Below are 24,046 nucleotides of genomic sequence, written 5' to 3' on the forward strand. Positions count from 1 at the left end.
GGCCCACGTGTTGGTGACCAGGTATGTATGTTTAGGCTTGGCGTTTCGTAGTACCAGGCTGTACGATGCCGTCCTCCCCCTCCCCCGGATCGTCCTTCCCCACTCCACCTTCCTCCAGGAATTAAATTCCATTTCTGCCCCCGCAGGTACGCCCTCCGTACCGTACCTTCTCTCCAATCAGATTCCCATACCTTCTGTCAATTTCCCGTAATATCCCCGCTGGCGCTGATTGCCGACCAGCATGCAGGATCCTGGGGGCAAACATGGAAAACACACGAGCAACCCGCCGCGCCCAGAGAGCACCACGTTCCAGGGGCATTATCGTCATCACTCCCCTGTCTTGTGGTTAGTTATTCTTGTTGCGTACTACTCGCCGGCCATCATTCACCGCCTCCATTCCTCACCTGATTCAGACCACAAAGATCAATAGCCCATGGCCGCCGCCGCAGCCCACTGCCACAACAAGCGCCGCCGCCTCTCCCTGCCCCCCACCACCACCGCGCCCCCTCTGGACTCGCTCGCCGACGAGCTCCTCTTCCACGTCCTCGACCGCGTCGCCGCCGCCGACCCGCGTGCGCTCAAGTCCTTCGCCCTCGCCTCCCGCGCCTGCCACGCCGCCGAGTCCCACCACCGCCGCCTCCTCCGCTCGCTCCGCGCCCACCTCCTCCCGGCCGCGCTCGCCCGCTACCCCTCCGCCTCCCGCCTCGACCTCTCCCTCTGCGCGCGCGTCCCCGACGCCGCCCTCGCCGCCGTCCCCTCCGGATCATCCATCCGCGCCCTCGACCTCTCCCGCTCCAGGGGGTTCGGCACTGCGGGCCTCGCCGCGCTTGCCGGGGCATGCCCGGACCTCGCCGACCTCGACCTCTCCAATGGGGTCCATCTTGGGGACGCCGCCGCGGCCGAGGTGGCGCGGATGCGGAGCCTCCGGAGGCTGTCTCTCTCGCGCTGCAAGCCACTCACCGACATGGGGCTTGTCTGCGTCGCCATCGGCTGCCCCGACCTCAGGGAACTCTCGCTCAAGTGGTGCCTGGGGGTCACGGATATGGGGCTCCACCTCCTCGCCCTCAAGTGCAGGAAACTCACCACCCTGGATATCTCCTACACCATGGTGAGTGCCGCAGCTTTCTTCATTTCTTCACCCTTTCTACTTTGTGTGATTCCTCCTACAGTGATTTTCTTGATTTCAAGCCATGGGATCTGGGATCTCCCCTCTTAATCCATTGGACTAAAAGTACTTGTTTTGCTAAATCTACTGGCTTCAGTTAGCGCTTAGGGGATTGGACCACAGCACAGCAGTGTATGTATAGTTTCTTGATCTGCAACTGCTCTTATCGATACATAGCAATTGATCTATGCAACAAAAAGGATCACAAGTTTTGGTACCCAGTTTTATTTTGTCTTCCCATCTCTACATTTTGTGTGGCCATAGATCCATCCATTGCCGTGACTACCAGACGCACCTATCATACCGTGCTCAACTAATGGAAACATTTCGTGTGGCCATAGATTCAGTTTCTCTTCAACACCCGTGAGTACCAGACGCACCTATCATACCGTGCTCAACTCATGGAAACATATCTTGCATTCATTCTTGCAGATCACAAAAGAGAGCTTTCTTGCCATCATGAAGCTACCCAATCTCCAGGTGTTGACACTGGTTGGGTGTATTGGAATTGATGATGACGCTCTTGGCAGTCTTGACAAAGAGTGCAGTAAATCACTACAGGTGAGTAGTCATGTTGACAATATTAGGTTCTGAACTCTGTAGATGGCTAGATGCTTGATCTGAAGTTCTGAACTAATCATGCTGTACTAAAACATGTGAGGGACCGAAACCGGCGACCAGAGGGGGGTGAATGGGAGCCGATCAAAATTTCTTCCGAAATCGATCCGTCGGCCTATATCTCAAAATCACCGCAAACCCTACACCTAGGGTATGTGAGAATAGCTATGAACAAGCTATCTCACAATAGCACACCATAGAAAACTTCGCGGAAGCAAAACTGGAAAAACTCCACAAACTGCAGCACACTGAGTCAGACCGGTCTGACCGCTAGCACAGACCAGTCAGACCGGTCGGGCTGGAATTCAAAAATCCAGACCGGTTTCAGAGACCGGTCAGACCGGTCCCTTCCAGACAGCCCGAGACCAAAGCTTCAAAAGGCAAATCTTGAGAAAACGAAGTCCAAATTCGATGAAACTTAGAGGAAAACTTCGTAACTACCCCGTGAACATATCCCCAAAGGATCTGACCCAAAAGATTCACGGATCGAGAGAAATCGAGGAAAGATCAAAGAGGATTGGGGTTTTCTCAAGAACACAAAATCGCCAATTCGTGAGAACTCTCGATTCCAGTAGGTTTAGCACTCGGCTAGAAGGATTAGAATCGTCACAAAGAGTCCATCAAATCACGAATTCAAGGGTTGGTCTCCTCCAAACAAGAAACACACCAAAAGAGGAGAATTAAACCCAAAACGCAAGAAAGAAGGGGAGGACGAGATGCTCAGCACACACAAGTGAATCTCAAACAAATTTCATCCATTAAACTCAGAGGAATTCACCTATACAAAGGCTAGAGCCATCCGCCCATCATCCATCCACTAGATTGAAGAGAATAGCTATAATCTAAACTCTCTTTGCGTTGGAGTCCTTGGCCCTAACCTAGAGCAGAGGCTGGGAGAAGGAAAAACCCAGAGAAAACAAAAGACTCAAGAGACTCAACCAGCCACGGGCTGGTGGGGGTTTTTATACCCGGCTGCTGCGGCCAGACCAGTCCAGCGGACCGGTCAGACCGGTCGTGTCAGCAGCACCCTGCTGTACAGCTTCGATCGACGGCGGAGCTTCTTTCTTCGACTCGAAGTCTTTGCTGCGATGCCGCCACATCGACGAAGATCCGGTCCGCGGTTTTGGATGGTCCGCGAAACCCGGGTAGGTGGCCGGTTTTGAGAAAACCGCCAAAACCTCACGCGCGGGAAGATTCCCGCCTCCACGCCGTGGCCCAAGACGCCGTTCCCGCCTCGGCCTTCTGATGGCCCTAGACACCGCCCGACGCCCGTCACCTCCTCGCCCGCAGCGAGGCCCGAGACGCCGTCGACGCCCGTTGCCTCCGCCAGTTCCGAGACCGACGCCCGTCACCTCCACAACTTGGCGTCTTCAACCGCCGTCCGCCACCTTGGTTTTGTGGCGCAAACCAAGAAACCCGCCTTCTGTCGCCGCTTGCGCCCTCGATCCAGGAGTGGACGCCACAGCTGCCGCCCGGTCCGAGCTCCGGTCCCGGCTGCCCTTCACCGCCGTCCACCGCACGGTCCATCGGTCACAGCACCTCCACGGCATCTCCCCGTCGACACTCGACGCCCGTGTACCTGCAATCCAAAGACCAAGCGCACGATCACACCGCACGGTTGACAATTCACTCATCACAAGCAGGATAGAGTACTCTCGTTCCTCAATCTCCCCCTTGATGAGTGCATTGTCAACACACCACAAACGAACCAAGAGAAGTGAAACCAAAGAAGAACAAAGAAGCACGAAAGAGAAGAACTCAAGCAAGTGACGAAAGGCTCAGAAAGGCAAGAACAGTCACTTACTCAAGCAAAGATCGATCCCCTAAGACAAGGGCAAAGGCTCGACGCAATCGATCAAAAGCCAAAACATGACCCCTCAATGACAGAGGTAACGCTCGACGCAGTCATGCAAGAAGCAGAGGGAAAACGAGGAAAACCCGGAGCCAAGAACAAAGCAGAAACTCCTCAAGCAAAGCTTTTCCCTCTCACAAGTGCAGCTCTCCCAAAATGATGCACTCTCAAAGCCCTGTGCACAACAGGTTTTTCAAAAATCAAACAAGTCTCCCCCTTGTTCGATCACTTCTCTCAAAATTCTCCCCCTTGTTGGCACATGCACACATCAAGTCTAAAAAGACCTAAAGCTCCCCCTGAAGCTGAAACTCCCCCTGAACAGATGCTATGCAATGAATGCAATGCAGGAGGTGTAAGTGAAAGCATTCAGGGATACAAGGATATGAGCAACATCTAGTCACAAGCACGTGTGCATCCACAAACAAGACCTGCATCTAGCTCAACAGGGTATATCAAATCAATCTAGAGCTAGGCAAGTTCAGTCTAGGAGAAATAAAAGCATCACCCATGATCTAGCACTAACAAGTAGGAAATGGAAAGCAGTGCTACTCAAACTCATACAGGTGAGCCAAACTCAGTCAAAACTAGTTGCCAACATTCATTTTTCAATCAAATTTATAGCAATCAATTCTTAATGCCAGGGGTTAAAAGCTTGTCATGCTTTACTTAGCAACGAGGCCAATCCTATGTCAAAGACAACCAGAAGCTTAAAGCACTCATTTCAGTCATGCACAGCCTTGCCCGGGTTCTCGCAAGTGCAAAGTGAGCCGTCCCGAAAGCTCGATCAGTGCGACAAGCAATCCCACCTGGATCTTTTCACTCCATTTCAAGAACAGTTCAAACAATTTTATCAGATTTAGATCATTTCAAGTATAAATTGCTGAACGAAAAGGCACACTAGCATGAATAAGAAAGCAAAGCATATCAACACGCCCTAGCATGCTAGTAGCCAAGACAGGGTGATCATGTTTTCAGATTTTGAAATCAAAATAGCTTAACTCAGATGATGTCATATACACAGTGGAGCAAGGTATACATGATCAAGTTTATCAACTCACACTAGCAGGCACTAGAAGATCATAGCAATGTATACAAGAATGCTAGTGTAAGTGAGACAATGCAAAATGCAGACATGTACAATGCATATGCACAATGCAACTACCAAACCTAGAAAACAAAGAGAAGCAAATAAAATATACAAAGCTAACCAAAGAAAAGTCAGCAATCAAAAGGGGTAACAAACCCCAAGTTCCCCTCGCAAGCGAGCAAAGGTGTCCTGTTCAAGCGGTTTGGTGAGAATATCTGCGGTTTGCCTCTCTGAAGGGACATGGATCAGATCTATGTGTCCTCTCTCATGGTTATCTCGCAGGAAATGGAATCGGATATCTATGTGCTTAGTTCTGGAGTGTAGGATAGGGTTCTTTACAATGCTAATGGCTGACATGTTGTCTACAAAGATGGGAACCTTACCGAAACTCAAGCCATAATCCTGCAAGGTTTGTTTCATCCAAAGTATCTGGGAGCAGCAGCTAGCAGCGGAAGCATACTCAGCTTCTGTGGAAGAAAGCGCTACACTAGCCTGCTTGCGAGAGGACCAAGACACCAAAGATGTACCGAGAAATTGACAAGTGCCGGATGTTGACTTGCGATCCAAGCGGCACCCACCGAAATCGGCATCAGAAAAGCCCACCAAAACCAGAGAAGAATCCGCAGAATACCAAAGACCAAATTCAGGGGTGAATTTTAGATACCTGAAGATGCGTTTCACCACCTGCCTGTGGGAGGTGCGCGGCGAAGCCTGATACCGCGCGCAGAGGCAGACGCCGAACTGGATGTCAGGTCGCGTCGCCATCAGGTACAGGAGAGAGCCGATCATGCTCCTGTACTCCTTCTGGTCCACCACCTCGCCGTCCAAGTCCTCATCAAGCGCTGTAGATGTGCTGATCGGAGTCGGCTGAGGAGACAAGTCACTCATGTCGAACTTCCGCAGCAAGTCTCTAGTGTACTTGGCTTGATGGACAAAAGTGCCCTGAGGAGTTTGCTTGATCTGCAGCCCGAGGAAGAACTGCAACTCACCCATCATGCTCATCTCGAACTCCCTGGACATCTACTCAGAAAACTTGGAGACAAGAGCGTGAGAAGAGCCACCAAAGATAATATCATCCACGTATATCTGAACTAAAAGAAAATCAGTGCCAGATCGCATGAGGAACAAAGTTTTATCAACATATCCCATTTTAAAGCCCTGAGCCAGCAAAAATGTTTTCAATCTATCATACCAAGCTCTAGGTACCTGTTTCAAACCGTAAAGAGCTTTCTGAAGTTTATAAAAACGGTTTGGAAACTTGGGATTTTCGAAACCAGGGGGTTGCTTCACATAAATCTCTTCTTCAATAAAGCCATTCAAGAAGGAAGATTTAACATCCATTTGGAAAACCTTAAAACCTTTGAAAGCAGCAAATGCAAGAAAGATTCGAATAGCTTCCAAACGAGCAACAGGGGCAAAAGTTTCCTCAAAATCAATACCCTCTTTTTGACAAAACCCCTGGGCAACAAGACGAGCCTTGTTCCGAACAACCAAACCATCCTCACCCTGCTTGTTTTTGAAAACCCACTTCGTTCCGATGGGATTACAAGCAGGTGGAGGCTCGACTATAACCCAAACTTGGTTTCTTTCAAAATTTTCAAGTTTCTCATGCATGGCATTGACCCAATTAGAATCAGAAAGAGCGTGTCCAATATCTTCGGGCTCAAAAGAGGCAACAAACGCTGAATGAGCAAAGCCAGCGATACTTGTTACCTTGGACCTGGTGACTCGCTCGTTGAGATCACCTAGCATCTGTTGAGGTGGATGGCAACGCTGAATGTGTCGCGGTGCTTTCCGTGTCGAAGTCGCCTCCTCCTCAACCAAAGCTGGTGTCTCCTCAGGTGCAACTGGTGAAGCCTGAGTCACCTCCTCGAACAGCCCCCGTGAAGTAGACGTAGTCGGATCGGGGCCGTCATCATTGTCCGAGCTCATAGCAGAGATAGCTGGGTCCACAGCACGCGTGGTAGCCTCAGCCTCGCCATCTGCAGCTTCTTCCTCCTCATCTTCAAAGATGGAGGTGCCGAGCTCATCATCTCCTGCAACTTCAAAGACAGAAGAATTGCACGGTGCAGTCTCGTCGAAAGTGACTTCACAAGTCTCTCTGACGATGTTAGTATCAATAATCAGCACACGGTACGCTCTAGTGTGAGAAGCATAACCGAGAAAGACACCGTCAGATGAGCGAGACTCAAACTTATCAAGATTTCCATCTTTCAGCACAAAATACCGGCAACCGAAAACTCTGAGATGGTCAACACGGGGCTGGCGTCCAAACTGCAACTCATAAGAAGTCCTGTGCATGAAAGCACGCAAGAAAATGCAGTTGGACACGTAACAAGCGGTGTTAACCGCCTCAGCCCAGTATTTGCGAGGAGTCCTATGCTCATCGAGCATCGTCCTCGCCATCTCAACCATCGTCCGATTCTTCCGCTCTACAACTCTATTCTGCTATGGAGTGTAGGGAGAAGAATACTGGTGTTCAAGCCCTTGATCACTGCAAAAGGCGTCAAAACGAGCGTTTTTGAATTCTATGCCATTATCACTGCGAATCGCTCTCATGGCCTGGGGTAGCTCGTTTTTCAACCTCAAGATCAAGTCTCGAACAAACTCGAAAGCCTCCTCCTTGGTTCTCATGAAAAAGACCCAAGAATAGCGAGAAAAGTCGTCCACGATCACAAGAACATACCACTTCCCACCAACAGACATTACCCGAGAAGGACCGACAGTGTCCATGTGTAGCAACTCTCCAGGGTGAGAGATCATCAACTGATTAACATGCGGATGTGAAGTGGCAATCATCTTCCCGTGGCGACACGGATGGCAAACAAGGTCCTTTTCAAACTTCAATTTGGGCAATCCTCGGATCAGGCCAAGTGAGCTTAGTCTCGACAACAAATCGAAGCTCAAATGTCCAAGTCTCCTATGCCACTTCCACAAATCAGAAGAAGGACCAGCCATCAAGCAATGAGAAGGGCCCAAAGGAGTTCCAGAGAAGTCAACCAAGAACACTCGATCGCGAGGTGTAATCCGGCAAACCAAATCTCCCCTGGAATCCAAAACACGCGAGCAACCCTCCTTGAAGCGAACCTCAAACCCCTCATCAAGAAGTTGCGAAACAGAGAGCAAATTAAAGCCAAGATTCGAAACCAAAGCAACTTCTCTTAGGGTAAAGCGATCAGAAACTCGAACAACGCCAAGTCCACGTACCTTTCCTCTTCCATTATCCCCGAACACAATGTACTCCTTTGAGCGCATCGGGGTGAGGCTGGAGAACCATTTGTCATTTCCGATCATGTGGCGCGAACAACCGGAGTCCATGATCCACCTGTTCTCTAAGCCTCCGACCTGCACATCAGTAGTGAGACAAAGGGTGAGCAAATGTCTCAACACTGGGGGTAGCAAAGTGAGAAGCAAACCAGTGTCGAGCCATTTGCTCTACAGAAGGGTTAGCAAAATCAGATAAAGCGTATCCCCCGTCCCGTCTACCGCGTGACTGACGAACACCACCGCGAGGAAAGCGTGGAGCCTCAAGACCTCCTCCAAAGCCTCGGTCCCGTGATCCATAGCTGTACTGAAAACGACTAGGAGCACGACCGGCAAAGCGACCACCCGCTGGAGCACGGTAACCACCACCGTCTCCCTGACCTCCACCTACACGGCGCGCCCTAGCATCTCGCCTATCACCACACCGAGAAGGATCATGCACCCGAGCAGAGTACATGTCCGCGTTCCGTCTCTCCTGCTCTCTCCTCACAGCCCGCTTCCTCCTGAAGCAAAACTCCTCCAGGTGACCTTCTGTAACAGCACCGTCCAAATTAAACCGGCTTAAATGCACTAACCATCATCTTAATACTTAATCCAGTTACTGTGCACTTAAAACGGTGTAACCTGACAGGCTGTCGGGTAAAATCCCGATTAAACTACTGTACTCCAGGATCACAATTGCACTTAGACCCGTACGAAGACGAGCACAGGTGTTACCCGCATACAAAAATCTTCAAATTAATTTACAACACCAGTTTTACATAAAAGTCTTAAATACAAACAACAGAGTTCAAACGCACAGCGGAAGTTTAAAACTGAGTTCGAAATACAATACGATAGCTACGACGACGATAAAAGGTGAGCTCCACATCCTGCCCACCGATGTGACGCCAACCTGCCCAATCTTCACGGGGAAGACGGGGCCCACTCGACGGTCCAACCTGTAAGAAGCGGCTGTCCAATCCAGGACGCACAGATCTCCTCGAAGTCCGCAGGGACACAACCTGCTCAGAAGGGTTACAACAACAACCCTGAGTATACTAATACTCAGCAAGGCTTACCCGACTCTGGGTATACTTAGCCCATTACCTAGACATGCAAAGCTTTTTGGCTCTGGAGTTCTTTTACTGAAAAGCTGCTAGAAGTGAATCCTTACTTTCAATATTTTAGCTCCATTTAGTATACCAAGTATTACGAAGTTCGCCTATTCATCTAAAACACACATGGTGGAACAGATTATCTTTTAGTAACTTCCAAACCAGTCTTTTCCATCCCGTTTTCAATTCAACTTCTTACTACGATGTGACAAAGTGACCAAGGTTCTCTTAACCGAGAGAGACGGCGAATCGATCCGATTTAACCTTGCAAGGTGGACCTAACTCACACGACACGCGTAAACCCCGTCGGGCCACACACGTCAACTGTTCCCATCATCACCCCGACGTCTGAATCACGCCTGCCAAAACCCGGGTGAAGGGTCCCTCACAGCGAACTCCCAGAGAACTAGGAGGCGACATACACTCCCACACCCGCCATCATTCCACTCCCAGAGTAGCAGGTCACGATTCAAAGTATCGTTGCAAATCAGGTAATTAGCTTACCGGTTTCGACTACCTCCTACTTCCGGCATGTGGTTAGTACTGTTCAAACTCAGTCATCACTGCCAACAACGGAACGGTCCTCAATCGACACAGGCGGAGATTTCTTTTCAACCATTCAATACCATTAATCCAACTCACTTCCGCCCGGTCTCCAATTCTCTTACTCAACAAAACATTTCAAAGCCAAGGCTAAGGGATCAAGATCCTAAACTCGCGAGTGACAGCAATCACTCGACTTCTACCGAAAACCTATTTAGCAAAGCATTTCTATCGACACCTGCTTACTAGTATAGGCCCACGGTACTTAGGGAAACATGCATACTATGGTTCCATTCAACTCCTAGAACATACATGCACAATACTTAAATAAACATTGAATAAATTTAAATTATGGTTATGCTCCGGGGCTTGCCTTGCAGGTCAGCGGGGTTAACTAGGTCTCCGGGGGCGTGCTCAACGGCGTCTTCCTGCTGCGCTCCTGATCGTGGCTCCTGGACCGGCTCAACGATCAGCTCGTGGACAGCTTCGTTCGTAGCGTCTACACGAATAAAATATAACATGCAACAGTTAGGATATGGTGCAATGCATACGTGCTTACGATGCGAAAACCAAAGTTCAAACATTTAGCCTGAAGTGTTTTCTTTCAAAAACAACTACTGACTTTGCTTAGAGCAGCAAGGATTAAAACCGGAGTTTATTTTGTTAAGGTACACATGCATGAAATTAATCAATTACAAAAAGGATAAAGGAAATAAAATGAAGCTAGGAACTAATTAAAGATCAAAACTTAACACGCCACAGAGATCTATTAGCTAAACTTTGATAACAAGAAAGCTGCTGAAACGAGGTGCGTAACTAAAATATTAACACTTGCAGACGAAGAAAAGCATTTCTTTTAGCCCTAGAAAAGGAAAACAAGCAATAATAGCTCTACAAACGTGCTCAAAGGTTATGCACCTGAAACTTTTTCAGTGAACCACACATACCAAGAGTAAGCTACTGCAAATTTTTCATACTTTTTAGAGCCATGGAACTACCTACAATAATTAAACTAGGTTTAAAGCAAACTGAATTTTCACCACAGCAAAAGTGACAAAACACAGGCACAAGTATTTTTCCTCAGAAGCTTGTGATTTTAGAAACCTAACAAAATTTGTTTGGCATTTTTCACATTTTTCTGTAATTTTCTACGCAATTATGAACTTTCAGCCGAAATAAAGAATAAAACTGAAACATAAAAGGTAAAAGGGGGGGCTGACAGCCGGGCCCCACTTGCCAGGGACCCAGGCTCGCCCCCCTCCTCTGCTTTGCGCGCACGGGCGGCGCGCGGCCAGGCGCAGCCCGCGGCGGCGCTCCCCGCCGGCGGGGCCGGCCAGCGGCGCTGCGGCGGGGCCGAGCGGAGCGCCCAGGGCGGCCGGGATACATGGCGGAAGGGCGGACAGCCACTCAGCCCAGGGCGGAAGGCGCACAGCCACGGGCGGCGGCGGCGAATGGCGTTCCGGCCGCGGCAAGGCCAAGAGGCGGCGGGATGGGGCGGCGCAGGCTTCAGTGGGGCTGAGCGGCTGCGGGGCGTGCGGCGGTGGCCCGCGAGCGGGGGCAGGGAGGCCCGGCGACGTGCGCAGGCGGCGCTCAGCGCGTCCGCGGTGGCGCGGCGGCGCTCCGACGGCGGCGGCCGCGGATTAGGGTGGGGAGAGGGTCGGGGAGTGAGATAGGGTTGCGGCCGAGCTCACCGTGGATCGATTTTGCGCGGAGGAAGGCCGGAAGGGGGTCGTCGTCGTGAGGGGCGAAGCTCGGAGCGGAGCTTGACGGAGGTCGACAATGGTGGCCGCGGTCTGGAGCTCGGTGCTAGGCCGATTCGGCCGGGAAACAACTCAATCAGGCACGGGATGAGGCGGAGGAGGTGAAGGGCAAGGTGGAACGAGGTTCGGGAGGATCAGGGCGCAAGGAACGACGGCCGGGCGATGAACGACGGCCGGCGCTGCGCGTGAGGAGCTAGGGTTCGCTCAGTCCGCTTGCTGCGCGAGGAAGGGGAACAGGATGGATTGCACTGGAAGCCTCTCGACCTAGCGAGGAGAAGAGCGGCGCTCGGACGACGAGGATCGCCGGGATGAACGACGCGTGGAGTCGCTCGCCGGCGTTCAGTCGCCGGTATGGGCGCGGGCGTGCACAGTGCCGAGCACTGCAGTTCCTCTGCTCACTCGTTGACGATTTCTAACTCGATTTTTGACCAAATAAAACTCCAAATTTCATATAACAACTTGAAATTTGGCCAAAATAAAAGTTGGAGAGGATTAAAAGATCTACAACTTTCATTTTGGGCGGAAGTTGATTTGGAGCTCAGATCAAGGACAAAAACGAGATCGAACACAGCTAAGTAGATGTTTACTAAGCAAACACGATTAGCGTTAACGACGAATTTGAGTCCACGATTAGCGAGTTAACTCGTGATTAGCGAGACGATTAACACAGGGGTGTTACACCTTCCCTGTCACAGAACTCGTAGTGGTACCTCACCTCACGCTTGGGAGGTAGAGGCCTAGCCTACGGATGGGGAGGAGCAGCCCTCTTCTTCTGGGCAACCTGGGCTGTGGCAGCAGGGAGTGTGTCGAGGGGGTTCCTCAGCGCATTGGGCTTTGGAACCCAAACCTGCTTCTGCGGAGGTGCTTTCGGTGGTTCTTTAAGCACACCATCCGCGGGGTCAACAAGCGAAGGCTGTGTGCCCGTGCTAGCAGTGTTTCCAGCAGCCTTGCCAATCTTACCATACAACCTGTCAAAGTCTGACTTTGTGTATGTGTAACCGACCCCAAACCCATCACCACGCTTGAACTGCTTAATCATCATGCCCAACTGCGGCTCACTGCTAGAAACCCAACTTAGAATCGCCCTAAGGTATGTGTTCTCATTCTCCAAATTGGCTTTCTCTACCGCAAGACTATCTAAATCAGCAATCAAACCAGGGCAAACAGAGCAGTCAATAGGTGGGCTAGACTCTACGACCTTAGTCTTTCCAAAAGACTTGATCAAAGCGTTCTTCTCCTCTAGCTCCGACCTAAGCGTGGGACAAAGCTTACAAGCACCAAGCAAAGCAGGCCTAGATCTAAGCTCCTCTAGTTCACAAACAACAGTAGCAAACTTGGACTGCAAAGAAGCTAGATCAGACTTGAAGATAGGACACTCATCGCATTCAAGCACATTACTAACAATGGGAGCGTCCTTGACAAGTTCAAGCTCATGCTTTGCCTTGGCTAGCTCGTGAGACACGTCAGAAAGCGAAGTCTTAGCAACATCTAAGTTTGCGACATTCTCATCATGCTTGGCACGGAGAGCAACAAGATCATTCATGTGAGATATGCAACCAGTGCACTCATCCTCACTAGATTTCTCCCTAGCACAAGCCAGCTCAGCCCTAAGCTTTCTACGCTCTCTAGCTGCTTCCTTAAGCAGCCTCTTCTGGTTGTCGAGAGCGGCGTACAACTCCCTAACCTCTGTATCAAGCAGGTCGATCGTGGAGTTTACCTCTGAATCGCTCTCGGATCCAGGAGAAGAGCCGGAGTGCGTCGGTGTAGCATGTCCACCCGAAGATGCACGAGCACCATCGGTTTCGCCCGCCATGGTGCAGAAGCTCTTGCGCCGACCGGCCGCCAAGCAAAGGCCGATGAAGCCGGTGGCTTCCTTGTCCCGCTTCTTCTTCTTCTTGTCATCGTCGTCGGAGGTCGGTGAAGAAGAGCGGTCGGTGTCAGAGCTCTTGTCAAGGTCGCTGAGCTGCGCCAGGAAGGCCTTGTCCCACTTCTTGGCCTTGTACTGGAAGCTCTTCTTGAGCGACTCCTTGTCGAAGCGTCCTCCCCGGTCACGACTGCGGTGCTTGTGGCGCCGACGCTCCTTGTTGGAGCCTCCCTCGTCGCGGTCGCGGTGGCGATAGTAGTCGAAGGAGTTGTTCTGGCCACCGCCGGACTTCTTGGGACAATCGGCGATGAAGTGGTTCAGATCGCCGCAGTTGTAGCACCCAGGGTTCTTCTTCCTCTGCCTGTTGTGGTAGACGCACTGGAACTTGCTGATGAGGAGGCACAAGTCGTCGTCGCCTAGCGTCTCTAGCTGCTCATCTGAAACAGAAGGCAAAGAGGCAAGAGAAAAGCCAAGAACAGAGTTAGCGTTAGAGCTCGATCCACCTGGGCCAGTCACAAGAGCGACGCTCTTGGAAGGAGGGGCACCATTGAGCTTGGCTCGTGTCTGGTTATCCACCTCCGTGGCCTTGAGCTTGCTGAAAAGCTCGTTCACGGTCAGAGTCTCATAACCTGCAGACTCAATGATCGTGTTCACCTTGAGATCCCACACAGAGCGGTCAAGTGCGTAGAGCAACTTGAGAGCCTTCTCATGCTCTGTGTACTCAAGGGCACCAGCAGATCTGTTCGCATTGACCTTGTTCACAATCGACTGAAAACAACTGAACATCAAGTCAATGCTCTCACCCGGCTCCTGTGTGAAGTTCTCGTACTCACGCCGATGAGTCTCGAACAGTCTGGCCTTCACCTGAGGTGTACACTCGTGGTAGTTCTCAAGGCACGTCTAAATTTTGTGGGCTTCCTGAAAACCCTGGACGCGTGAGAACTCCGCACGAGAAACGCCAGCGAACAAGGCATTGACGGCCTTGGCGTTAGCCTCGTGCGGGGTCACCTGGAGAGGTGTGGTCCGAACAGCAAGCATCTCGTAAAGCTGGTTCTTGGTAATTTCCCAGACCTCGGCTCCCATGCTCTGCAAGAAGGCTCTCATGCGAACCTTCCAGATCCGGTCCGCGGTTTTGGAGGGTCCCGAAACCCGGGTAGGTGGCCAGTTTTGAGAAAACCGCCAAAACCTCACGCGCGGGAAGATTCCCGCCTCCACACCGTGGCCCTAGACGCCGTTCCCGCCTTGGCTTTCTGACGGCCCTAGACGCCGCCCGACGCCCGTCACCTCCTCGCCCGCAGCGAGGCCCTAGACGCCGTCGACGCCCGTCGCCTCCGCCAGTCCCGAGACCGACGCCCGTCACCTCCACGACTTGGCGTCTTCAACCGCCGTCCGCCTCCTTGGTTTTGTGGCACAAACCAAGAAACCCGCCTTCTGTCGCCGCTTGCGCCCTCGATTCAGGAGTGGACGCCACAGCTGCCGCCCGGTCCGGGCTCCGGTCCCGGCTGCCCTTCACCACCGTCCACCGCACGGTCCATCGGTCACAGCACCTCCACGGCAGCTCCCCGTCGACACTCGACGCCTGTGTAACTGCAATCCAAAGACCAAGCGCACGATCACACCGCACGGTTGACAATTCACTCATCACAAACAGAATAGAGTACTCTCGTTCCTCAACATGTGTTCGATAGTAGCACAAAACTCTGCTTACTGACCTTGCATGTTTGCACCGATGTAGGTTCTTGATATGTCTCATTGTCAGAATGTCACTGATGTGGGAGTTTCGTCGATGGTGAAGTCAATACCGAATCTATTGGAACTGAATCTTTCGTACTGCTGTCCTGTAAGTAGCTAATCATCTAGTCTTATTGTTGTATCATATGGGCATGACTTGAGCCCTTGCAGCTTAATTTACATCCCTCTTGTTGCAGGTTACTCCTTCTATGGGGAGAAGCCTCCAAAAGATTACTAAACTGCGGACGCTGAAGCTGGAAGGCTGCAAATTCATGGCTGATGGACTAAAAGGCATTGGAAGCTCTTGTGTTTCTATCAGGGAGCTAAGTCTGAGCAAGTGCTCTGGAGTAGCAGCACTTAGGGGTAGTCTAGTTTTAGAGGATGGCTTGGAGAGAAAGGAAAAGTGGTGGGCAGCTGGCCTGGCTAGTAAAAGAGGGAGGCGCCCTCCCTGGGTTGTTTGGTGCTGGACAGAAAAGAAGTATAGAGCCAGCCGCCCTCCTCTCCTCCCTCCTGGTTCTTCCTCCCTTCTCTCTTCTAGGTAGGATTTTAGCCATGGATTTGTGAAGATCTTGTACTGGATTTTCGTGGGAAAGGAGCCATCCCTCCTTGTGCCCACTGGGAATTGGAGTAAGTTTTCAATCTCATGTGCTTCATGTTTTGGTTGTGACAATTTGTGATTTCGTCTGTTGGATCATGAAGTGTGAGATTGGTGTAGTTCTTTGAGCTCATTGACGTGATTCTAAACCTTCTTGCCGAGTGGAAATCTTCTGGAAATCACGAGCTCGTCAGGATCTCAGTTCTTGAGCTTTTCACGTTTTTCAGAAAACCCCGTTCTTGATCACTAAACCTGCGATTCCTCCCAAACCATGAAGTGATTTGTCAATTCCTTGCGTGGACATGTTCACAAGCCCTTTGTGATCATGCCTACAAAATTTGGTAGGGTTTGGACTTGATTTGATCCCTTAAACTTTGAGTTTTGGATTGATCCGAGAAGAAAACAGAGGTTCTGCGCTCGGGCAGGATTTTTCCTTAACGCCGGTTGAACCGACGCTGGCGTTCCTGAGCATCGGATCAACCGGTGAGTGCTTTTGTCACGGGTTAGGGTTTTTGGGGTTTTGTGTGATTGCACCGGTGCTTTGATCTCCCCGACGTCGGTTTAACCGGCGTTACTAATTTGGTTTGTAGTTTTGGGCGTTGACCGACGTATAGGGTTTTGCCTACGTCGGATCAAACCGGCGTTCATTTACTTTGGTTTTGTTGTCTCTCTGGACAACTGCACCGACGCTCGAGGTTTTTGAGCATCGGTTTAACCGGTGTTCATTGCTTGGTTTGGTGCATTTTGTTGATCCTCTGGACAACTGCACCGACGTGAGTTTGCGATTTTATCGGTTTAACCGACGTTCGATCACCGGTTTAACCGACGAGGTTCAAAACCCAGCGTCGGTTCAACGGTGCTCACTGGTTGTTTGCTGCAGGCTCTGTATCACCGGTTGAACCGACGTCGTTCAAACGTGTGCGTCGGATCAACCGATGATATATACCTTGCTTGGTTCTTGCACTGCTTTCGTGCAATTGCTTCCGCACTTGATCGCTTTGGTTCCTAGGCTTGTTTTGTGTTAGTGTAGCTTCCTTGTAGCTACTCTGCACATCGCCTAGAACTCTGGGGTTGGGGTGCACTCTTGAATTGTGAGCCGAAGTTTTTGATCGCGATAATTTTCGAAGGCTCCCATTCACCCTCCCCTCTGGTCGCATTTCTCGGTCCTACATCTTATAAGCGTTCGTGTTGAATGGAATTGTGTTTAGTGAAATTACAAACCTGTGAACGCCAAAGTTTCTAATAATAGGTGTTGTCTTGTGCAGGTTGAGGTGGAACCTTGTGATGTATGGAAGCAACAGTCACAAGATGTGCTTGTACGATGAGAAGGCCTGAAGTGTAGCGATTGTGGGAAGGAAGGGCATTCGTCGTGGCAATGGATGCATTCTTGATTGGCGTCGTTATGGGAAGCAACAGTCACAAGCTTAAAATTTTGTAGTGTAATTGGTGTGGTACTGTGGAAATACTTTAGTTTGAGCGGAGGTATGCTGATGCTGTACACTAGATGAGTATATCCAATCCCACCTTTGTTTGGTAAATTTTGGACCAAATTTACCAAACAAAGATTACATAATATAGATGAATGGAAGCGATTGATATTGAAGGGGGTGATTTTGGGTGATAAGATACTTGTGTGATGATATGGCTTCCACTACTTTTGTTGATGGTCATGGCCGGTGCATGATGTTTGGAGTGCTGGAATTAAGTGGCTTGTGTGTGTTCGGAATCGAAACTGAAACATGTGCTTGTGGACATATCTGCCTGACTGCCTGCCTTATTTGTAGTGAAGTGATGTCTTGTCTCTGCTTACTAGTTGCAGTAACCAGAAGAGGTTTGCGTAGTCCAGATGTATGAATGAGTCTTGATACAGAGATTGGCAGGGTATTGTGGTTTGTGCGGAATTATTAAAAATGAAGTCGTAGTAGGAGTAGGGACATGACTTGATGCTTCAAGTTTGGAGGTGTTAGAAATTGGTTGCCATTCATGGAACTCAGGCACACAAACTGAAGCGAGAGCAGGCTTCTCGCCGCAGTTAGGCAAAGCAGGTCGAGAGAGCTAGGTAGGTAGGCGGCCATGGATAGCATTGAACAAGATGAAGGTGCCAACCAATGCTAGCATGGTGTACAGGCATCATGTGACAGCTGCCTGCCACCATGGCTGGAGCCTGCTTTGCTGACTGCCGGCAGGGCAGGGTTGCTTTGCCTGAAGCGTTGTTGTTCAAACGAGCCTCTCAACATCGTACCCACCGGCCAATGGCAGCAGCTGCAGCTGCACCTGCACAGCATCGTCCTTCTCCCTTGCCCTTGCCCTTGCCCTTGCCCCCATCCCATCCGTAGTAGGATGCATGTCCGTTCCGTCGTCCGTGATGCCTTGCCACCATTCCGTTGCATGACATGATCTCACTACTCCCTACCCGTCCTCATTAATGCGGGACCCCACCCACATTAATCCCTCCCTCCCCTCCATTAAACAACCAAGGCTCGCTCCTTAGCTTGGACAGGATCAGGGAGAGGACGGAGAGCCAACAGCAGCAATGGGGATCTGCTGCAGCAAGGCCAAGGCGCCAGCAGGGGACCTCGACGACGGCGAGCAAGGCTTCCCATGGATGCACGACGACCTGTTCCACCACCACCTCTGGACCAGCGCCGCCGTCTCCATGCACACCAAGCAAGGATGGAAGGGTGCCAACCAGGATGCCATGACCGTCTCCCAGGTGAACACCCATCACCTACTTCTCTCTAGCTAGCGCTCCCTTGCTTACAAAGATCCTTGGCCTCCTTGTAAGTATCGTCTCATTTCCTTTTGGCATCCATCACACAAGCTGCCGCAAGGCATGGTGCTGCCACTGTTACCATGCCAACTTTAATTTGCTTATCCACTGCAACTTGCATCCACAAACTCTTCCCCTCTTTTTCCCCCCACACCGTTGCATCTGCAACTTTGTTTTATTGTTTAACAACAATGCACCGGATCCATCTCGACTTACTGCAACCTGAAATGCACCTAATGTTCCAACCACCTGTGTTTCTGGGTGTTGTTGCAAGCTTCTCTGCCCAGTACAGTTGCATCTAGAAGGTAAAGTTACATCCATCTCAGCATTGCTGAACACTGAAATGTTACAGCCTAGTGAAATGTGTAGGGGGGGAAAAAGAAGGAAAACTGATTTTTTTACAAACTAAAATTTGCCTAAAGTTATGTACTTCACTATGTTTATTGCCCCCACCAATGTCCTGAATGTTTGAATTGTACACCAACATAAGGAAAACTATGGGGGGGGGGGGCACCTCCATATCTCGTAGTACATTATCAGCATCTGCAATGCAAGTACATTAGCTAGTCTTTCTCTTTTATATGCACAATAAATATAATTCGATTAATCTTGATGTGTCACAATTGTGTCAAGATGCTTAGGACTTTGCTGGCCACAAAGGCCACATCTTCTGCGGGGTATTTGATGGGCATGGCCCTCTTGGCCGAGAAGTCGCTCACCATGTCCGCGACACCCTTCCCTTGAAACTATCCTCTGCTTTGAAGCCCAAAACTGAAGAAGATCCCTCAACCCATACTTCCAAGCTCACAACTGAAGAAGACCACTCAAGCAATACAGATTTGCATTCCTGTGACAAGTCAGACTCCACCTCGTTTAGTGATGATACAACCGATGAGAAGCTCCTGTTGTCCACTTGGAAGAACATATTTGTCAAGGCATTTGACCAGGTGGATGAGGAGCTCAGGCAACACTCAAGAATTGACTGCATTTGCAGTGGCACCACAGCAGTCACTGTTGTTAGGCAGGTACTAATGCTACTATCATTCCAAGCTTGCAAGCTGTAACTTATTGTACTGGTAATAATAAATCCTGAAAACATATATATTCTCTTGTGTTTTATTTTTTTTCTGAGTAAACCTTTACTACTTTTGGTGCACAGTAAAACTAGAATTATGAAAGAGCATGAACTGAACTAGCTGAGATGGAAGCCCTGTTTTATTTACTGTATTCCCAATTATCTATAGAGCAGAGCAACATAACCAAAGTATTAATCTTATGTATTCTGTTCCCCAATTATCCTTCTCATGCATAGGGTGATCACTTGATTATAGCCAATTTGGGTGACTCGCGTGCTGTTCTTTGTACCCGGGACAGCAAGGACCGTTTGATTCCAGTCCAACTCACCACTGACTTGAAGCCAGATCTTCCAAGTGAGGAGTAGCATCCAAACTTTCTCAGTTCTCAGTTCTTGAAATGTATGTGTATCCTTCTTGATTGCATTTTGTACATTGTCTTTTTACTGTGGTAGGTGAACTCGCAAGGATTCTGAATTGCAAGGGGCGAGTTTTCGCCATGGATGACGAACCAGACGTGCCCAGAATGTGGTTGCCAGACCAGGATGCACCAGGCCTTGCCATGGCAAGGGCCTTTGGGGACTTCTGCCTGAAGAACCATGGCCTTATTTGTACACCTGAAGTTTACTACAGGAAGTTATCTGAGAAGGATGAGTTATTGGTGCTTGCAACTGATGGGGTAATAAATTCATTTATTTGATTGGCAGTTTCAGATTGACGTCACTTCCATTTTTTGCAGTCCTATTCCAAATGATCTGGGTACAAAATAGCATAACTCCCTTTTTATGATTAGACAGACAACAGAAACTGTTAATTGAAAGTGACATTTCTCTGTCATCGATTTATTTCATGATAGTTTTAGGTGATAACGACAATATGTTTTTACGCTAGCATGGACAAGAAAAGTTATATTTTTCGCTTGCTGGAAAATCATTTTTGTTCCGATTTCCAGTAGTGGCCCGCCTTGCTTAAAAAAGAAAGATTCCATTTTGCACGTTTTCAGGACTAGTACAAATTGAGTGTGATTAAGCAGAAGTAGGATAAATAAATCCTTTATGATAATTGATAAAGGAAAAGCGACTGCTAACTGAATGTTTGAAACCGATACATCCATCACTGTCACCTATTTTATTTAATCGTTAAATTTGAGTTGTCTAGAGAATAGTACAGAACAGCAGCAGCTTGATGAAAAAAAAATGCTTGCTTGTGAAAACAAATGTGGTGCAGATTTGGGACGTGCTGTCGAACAAGGAGGTGGTGAAGACGGTGTCTTCAGGCAGCGACCCATCCAACGCGGCGAGGCAGCTGATCGACCGTGCTGTCCGAGCATGGCGGCGCAAGTACCCGACGTCCATGGTGGACGACTGCGCGGTGGTGTGCCTCTTCTTGAAGCAGCCGGCGGCCGACGAGAAGGCGCCTCAGGCGGTGTCGTCGTTGAGCAATAGCAAGGTTGTTGTGAGCGGCGAGGCGTCAGAGGAGGGGACGACGACAGTGTGGAGAGCACTGGAGGGTGTGGCGCGGGCGAACTCGGTGATGAGGCTGCCGCGGATGGGGCGCGTGCTCAGCTGGCGGAGGCGGTCATCGAGTTCGCTCATGGATGAAGACCAAGACGACCGGGAATAATGATGATTTGTAAGTCGTTTTTATTTAATTTGATGGTGGGAGCATGCAATGCAATGGTCGCGAGCTTTTCTTAATTGGCAGCAGAAATGATGTTAGGATTGGATTGACACCAACATGATGCCGCGTCGCATTAATTCAATCAGCATTCAGCAGCAGCACAAAGCTGTTGGCAATTGCATGAATCTGCAGCATCCCTTCTTTCAGACTTGAAAAATTCAGTGCCTCTATTCTTTAAAAAATTCAGTGTCTCTGCTCCAATAAGAATTAGGCAGGCGGTGTTGGATTGCTATTGCTAAGCCTGTGTCGGGATCCGGACTATTATCCTCTCGTCCACAGCTAAAAATAGCCTCCTATTCAGTCTCTCGCAGGCAGAGGCAGCCGGTCAAGATGACAAGAACACCGCCTGTTACAAATTCAATAGGTTGTATGCTGTATACTACCAATAGTCATTGCAAGAACAATAACCATCTCTAAAGCAATGAAATCGATTGTTATCTCGAACAATAATTTCACGATTGGTTATCCTAGATATGAGCCTGATGGCGGTGTGGCAGTCACTGCAAACTCGGAGGTTTTTTGTGACCCTTATAGTTTCGCCTGGTTCAGTGGTGACAAGGCTAAATGCAATGGCAATCTTCTCACTGTGATGCACTAGAGTGTGCTCCTTCTCCTCGTCTTCAATGTCAAACATCACCACCTCAGTAGTCGGTTTATAACCCATGATCTTCATTTCCATGCCTAATTCATCAAGCTTTTCATAAATTTTATCTGAGAGGGGATGTGACTTGTCTCCGACATGGAACTCGTGGACCTTACCATCGAGTTCAACCCAGCTAGATGCAGGGACCTTCTCAACCCCCCTTGCCTTCATTTCCAACCTGAGCTTTGCCGCATCTTCCCATCTTCCACTGTTAGAATATATGTTAGAGAGCATGACATAGTTTCCAGAATTCCATGGCTCGAGCAGGATGAGCTTCTTCAATGCATGTTCAGCAAGGGCAGCATCACGGTGGATCTTGCAACCACCAAGGAGTGCCCCCCATATAACTGCATTTGGCTGCATTGGCATGTCCTGAATCAGCTGATGAGCCTCCTCCAGCAACCCCGCACGACTGAGCAGGTCGACCATACAACCATAGTGCTCAACCCTAGGGCTTATACGGTATGACTGAGTCATGTTGTGAAAATACCGCCGCCCATCCTTCACAAGGCCAGTATGCGTACAGCTGCAGAGCAGTCCAATGAAGGTATTATCATTCAGTGTCATACCTGACTTCTCCATCTGACAAACAAGGGCAAACGCAATCTTCTCATGGCCAGTCATGCCAAGCCCCAAGATCATTGCGTTCCAAACAATGATGTCCCTCTTCGTCATCTGCTGGAACACCATCCACGCCTCAGCTGTGCTCCCACACTTGGCATACATATCGATCAGTGCAGTCCCCAGGACTGGGTTGTCAAGAACCTCATCCCAGTGCACCATTCTGGCTGCTCGCCGTCCCAAATCCAAAGCACCTAACCTTGTGCATGCAGAGAGTGCCCCGGCCACTGTGTAACATTCTGGCGTCATTCCCTCTGCCTGCATGGTAAAGAACAGTTCCAGAGCCTCCCGCGGATGCCCACTAGAGGCGTATCCACCAACCATAGCGCCCCAGGCCACCGCATCCTTGTTCCGCATGTTGTCAAACACCGCCCTTGCCTTGTGCATCTCCCCGCATTTGACATACAGGTCCAATGCCGCAGTTGCCACGAACACATTCCCCGCGATCCCCTCCTGCCCCACCGCCCTCCACACTGCCTCCCCAGTTACCAAATCGGTGACGCGAGCGCAGGCAGTCAGGACACGGACGGCCGTGAAGCTGTCAGGACGCATGCCACTCAAGAACGCCTTCCTTGCGACTCCAACGGCTTCCTGTACGCGCCCGGCGTCCATGTAGGCGGTGATGAGCGCGGTCCATGAAACGGTGCTGGGGTGGGGCATTTCGTCGAACGCCTTGTGGGCGTCGCGCAGGAGGCCGCATCTTGCGTAGAAGCTGAGGAGGGAGGTGAGGACGTGGGGGTTGGAGTGGCAGGGGAGCTTGAGGGAGCGGCCATGGAGCTGGAGGCCGGCGGAGTGCTGGTCGGGGAGGCGGGAGGCGGCCTTGAGCGCGAAGGGGAAGGTGAGGTGGGATGGGTTGGGGAGGAGGGAGTGGAGGCGGAGGGCGTGGAGGTGCAGGCCGGTGGAAGAGAGAGCGCGGAGGAGGAGCGGGGAGAGGTCGGCGAGGAGGTGGAGTCGGAGGAGGCGGGCGTGGAGGAGCTTGACCGTGAGCGGTGGGTGGTGGGTGTTGCCGGTGAGGAGGCGGCCAACTGCGGCGGCAGCGTCCGACATGAACCCTTCCCTTCGCTGCTAGCATTGCTAATATTTAGAAAATTACTTTTCAAAAAAAAAAGAAATTTGGTCAAAATTTGAGAAGTTTGATTTTTTTTTTTTTTTGTGGCGGTTCTCCTGGACTGTGTGTGTGGGTGAGACCCCTCCAGCTTCAAGGTATGATGATCTGAAGCTACTAGTTGTTCCAGGTAGTTATAGGCTTGGTGCTTGAATTAATTTGGTAAGGAAAGGGTTTAGCTCGGTGCCCATTCTTTCAAGTACAAGAGTGAACAAGTCACAAATTTGGCAGCAGGTAGCTGCTGAAATAGACGGAGATCCTGGTCTTGATGTTGATGCTTGAAACAGTCACAAGATTTCAGCACTGGAAAAGTCTTGTCAAGGCGGGCGGGCACAGTAGTGAGTGAATGGACCACCAGCTCAATTCCAGTCCTGCATTGTTCATGTGCGATCATCCAGGAAGATGACGCATCAGCAGCGAATCAACTTTGGCATGCTCACAAGGTTCCGTTCAGGCTGCACACACAGGACGGCCATTCAGTTTCAGACTGGACTAAGCTCCGTCCTCCCTGATAGATGGGAGAAAGGCAATTCTTCTTGTAGTTTTCACATGATTAGTGTTCATGCTATCAGCAATAC

The 24,046-nt window shown here is 50.2% G+C and overlaps 3 protein-coding genes across 3 annotated transcripts; 2 read left to right on the forward strand and 1 right to left on the reverse strand.

The window, feature by feature from the left end:
* Positions 1-362: 362 nt before the first annotated feature.
* Positions 363-16,911, forward strand: LOC120700299 (F-box/LRR-repeat protein 3-like). The gene is made up of 5 exons (XM_039984529.1): positions 363-1,108; positions 1,598-1,726; positions 14,986-15,090; positions 15,179-15,387; positions 16,842-16,911. Exons 1-5 carry the CDS (start codon positions 434-436, stop codon positions 16,909-16,911), a joined length of 1,188 nt encoding a protein of 395 aa, XP_039840463.1. The 5' UTR covers positions 363-433.
* Positions 16,912-17,985: 1,074 nt separating this feature from the next.
* Positions 17,986-21,218, forward strand: LOC120696515 (probable protein phosphatase 2C 73). Its single transcript, XM_039979447.1, has 5 exons — positions 17,986-18,289; positions 18,988-19,371; positions 19,659-19,776; positions 19,875-20,098; positions 20,647-21,218. Exons 1-5 carry the CDS (start codon positions 18,110-18,112, stop codon positions 21,040-21,042), a joined length of 1,302 nt encoding a protein of 433 aa, XP_039835381.1. The 5' UTR covers positions 17,986-18,109; the 3' UTR covers positions 21,043-21,218.
* Positions 21,219-21,248: 30 nt separating this feature from the next.
* On the reverse strand, positions 21,249-23,422 carry LOC120696514 (putative pentatricopeptide repeat-containing protein At3g08820). Its single transcript, XM_039979446.1, has one exon. It carries the CDS (start codon positions 23,408-23,410, stop codon positions 21,479-21,481), a length of 1,932 nt encoding a protein of 643 aa, XP_039835380.1. The 5' UTR covers positions 23,411-23,422; the 3' UTR covers positions 21,249-21,478.
* Positions 23,423-24,046: the final 624 nt, after the last annotated feature.

The sequence above is a fragment of the Panicum virgatum genome, chromosome 3K (assembly GCF_016808335.1).
Source record: "Panicum virgatum strain AP13 chromosome 3K, P.virgatum_v5, whole genome shotgun sequence".
Taxonomy (NCBI): domain Eukaryota; kingdom Viridiplantae; phylum Streptophyta; class Magnoliopsida; order Poales; family Poaceae; genus Panicum; species Panicum virgatum.

Bases quoted from the DNA above. Each gene is read 5' to 3' on its own strand.
- LOC120700299 (XM_039984529.1), top strand. From the start codon at position 434: ATGGCCGCCGCCGCAGCCCACTGCCACAACAAGCGCCGCCGCCTCTCC. The intron at 1,727-14,985 runs GTGAGTAGTCAT...GCACCGATGTAG, and splicing joins AGTGCAGTAAATCACTACAG to GTTCTTGATATGTCTCATTG. The intron at 15,388-16,841 runs GTGGGCAGCTGG...TGTCTTGTGCAG, and splicing joins TTGGAGAGAAAGGAAAAGTG to GTTGAGGTGGAACCTTGTGA.
- LOC120696515 (XM_039979447.1), top strand. From the start codon at position 18,110: ATGGGGATCTGCTGCAGCAAGGCCAAGGCGCCAGCAGGGGACCTCGAC. The intron at 19,777-19,874 runs GTGAGGAGTAGC...TTACTGTGGTAG, and splicing joins CTTGAAGCCAGATCTTCCAA to GTGAACTCGCAAGGATTCTG. The intron at 20,099-20,646 runs GTAATAAATTCA...AATGTGGTGCAG, and splicing joins TGGTGCTTGCAACTGATGGG to ATTTGGGACGTGCTGTCGAA.
- LOC120696514 (XM_039979446.1), bottom strand. From the start codon at position 23,410: ATGTCGGACGCTGCCGCCGCAGTTGGCCGCCTCCTCACCGGCAACACC.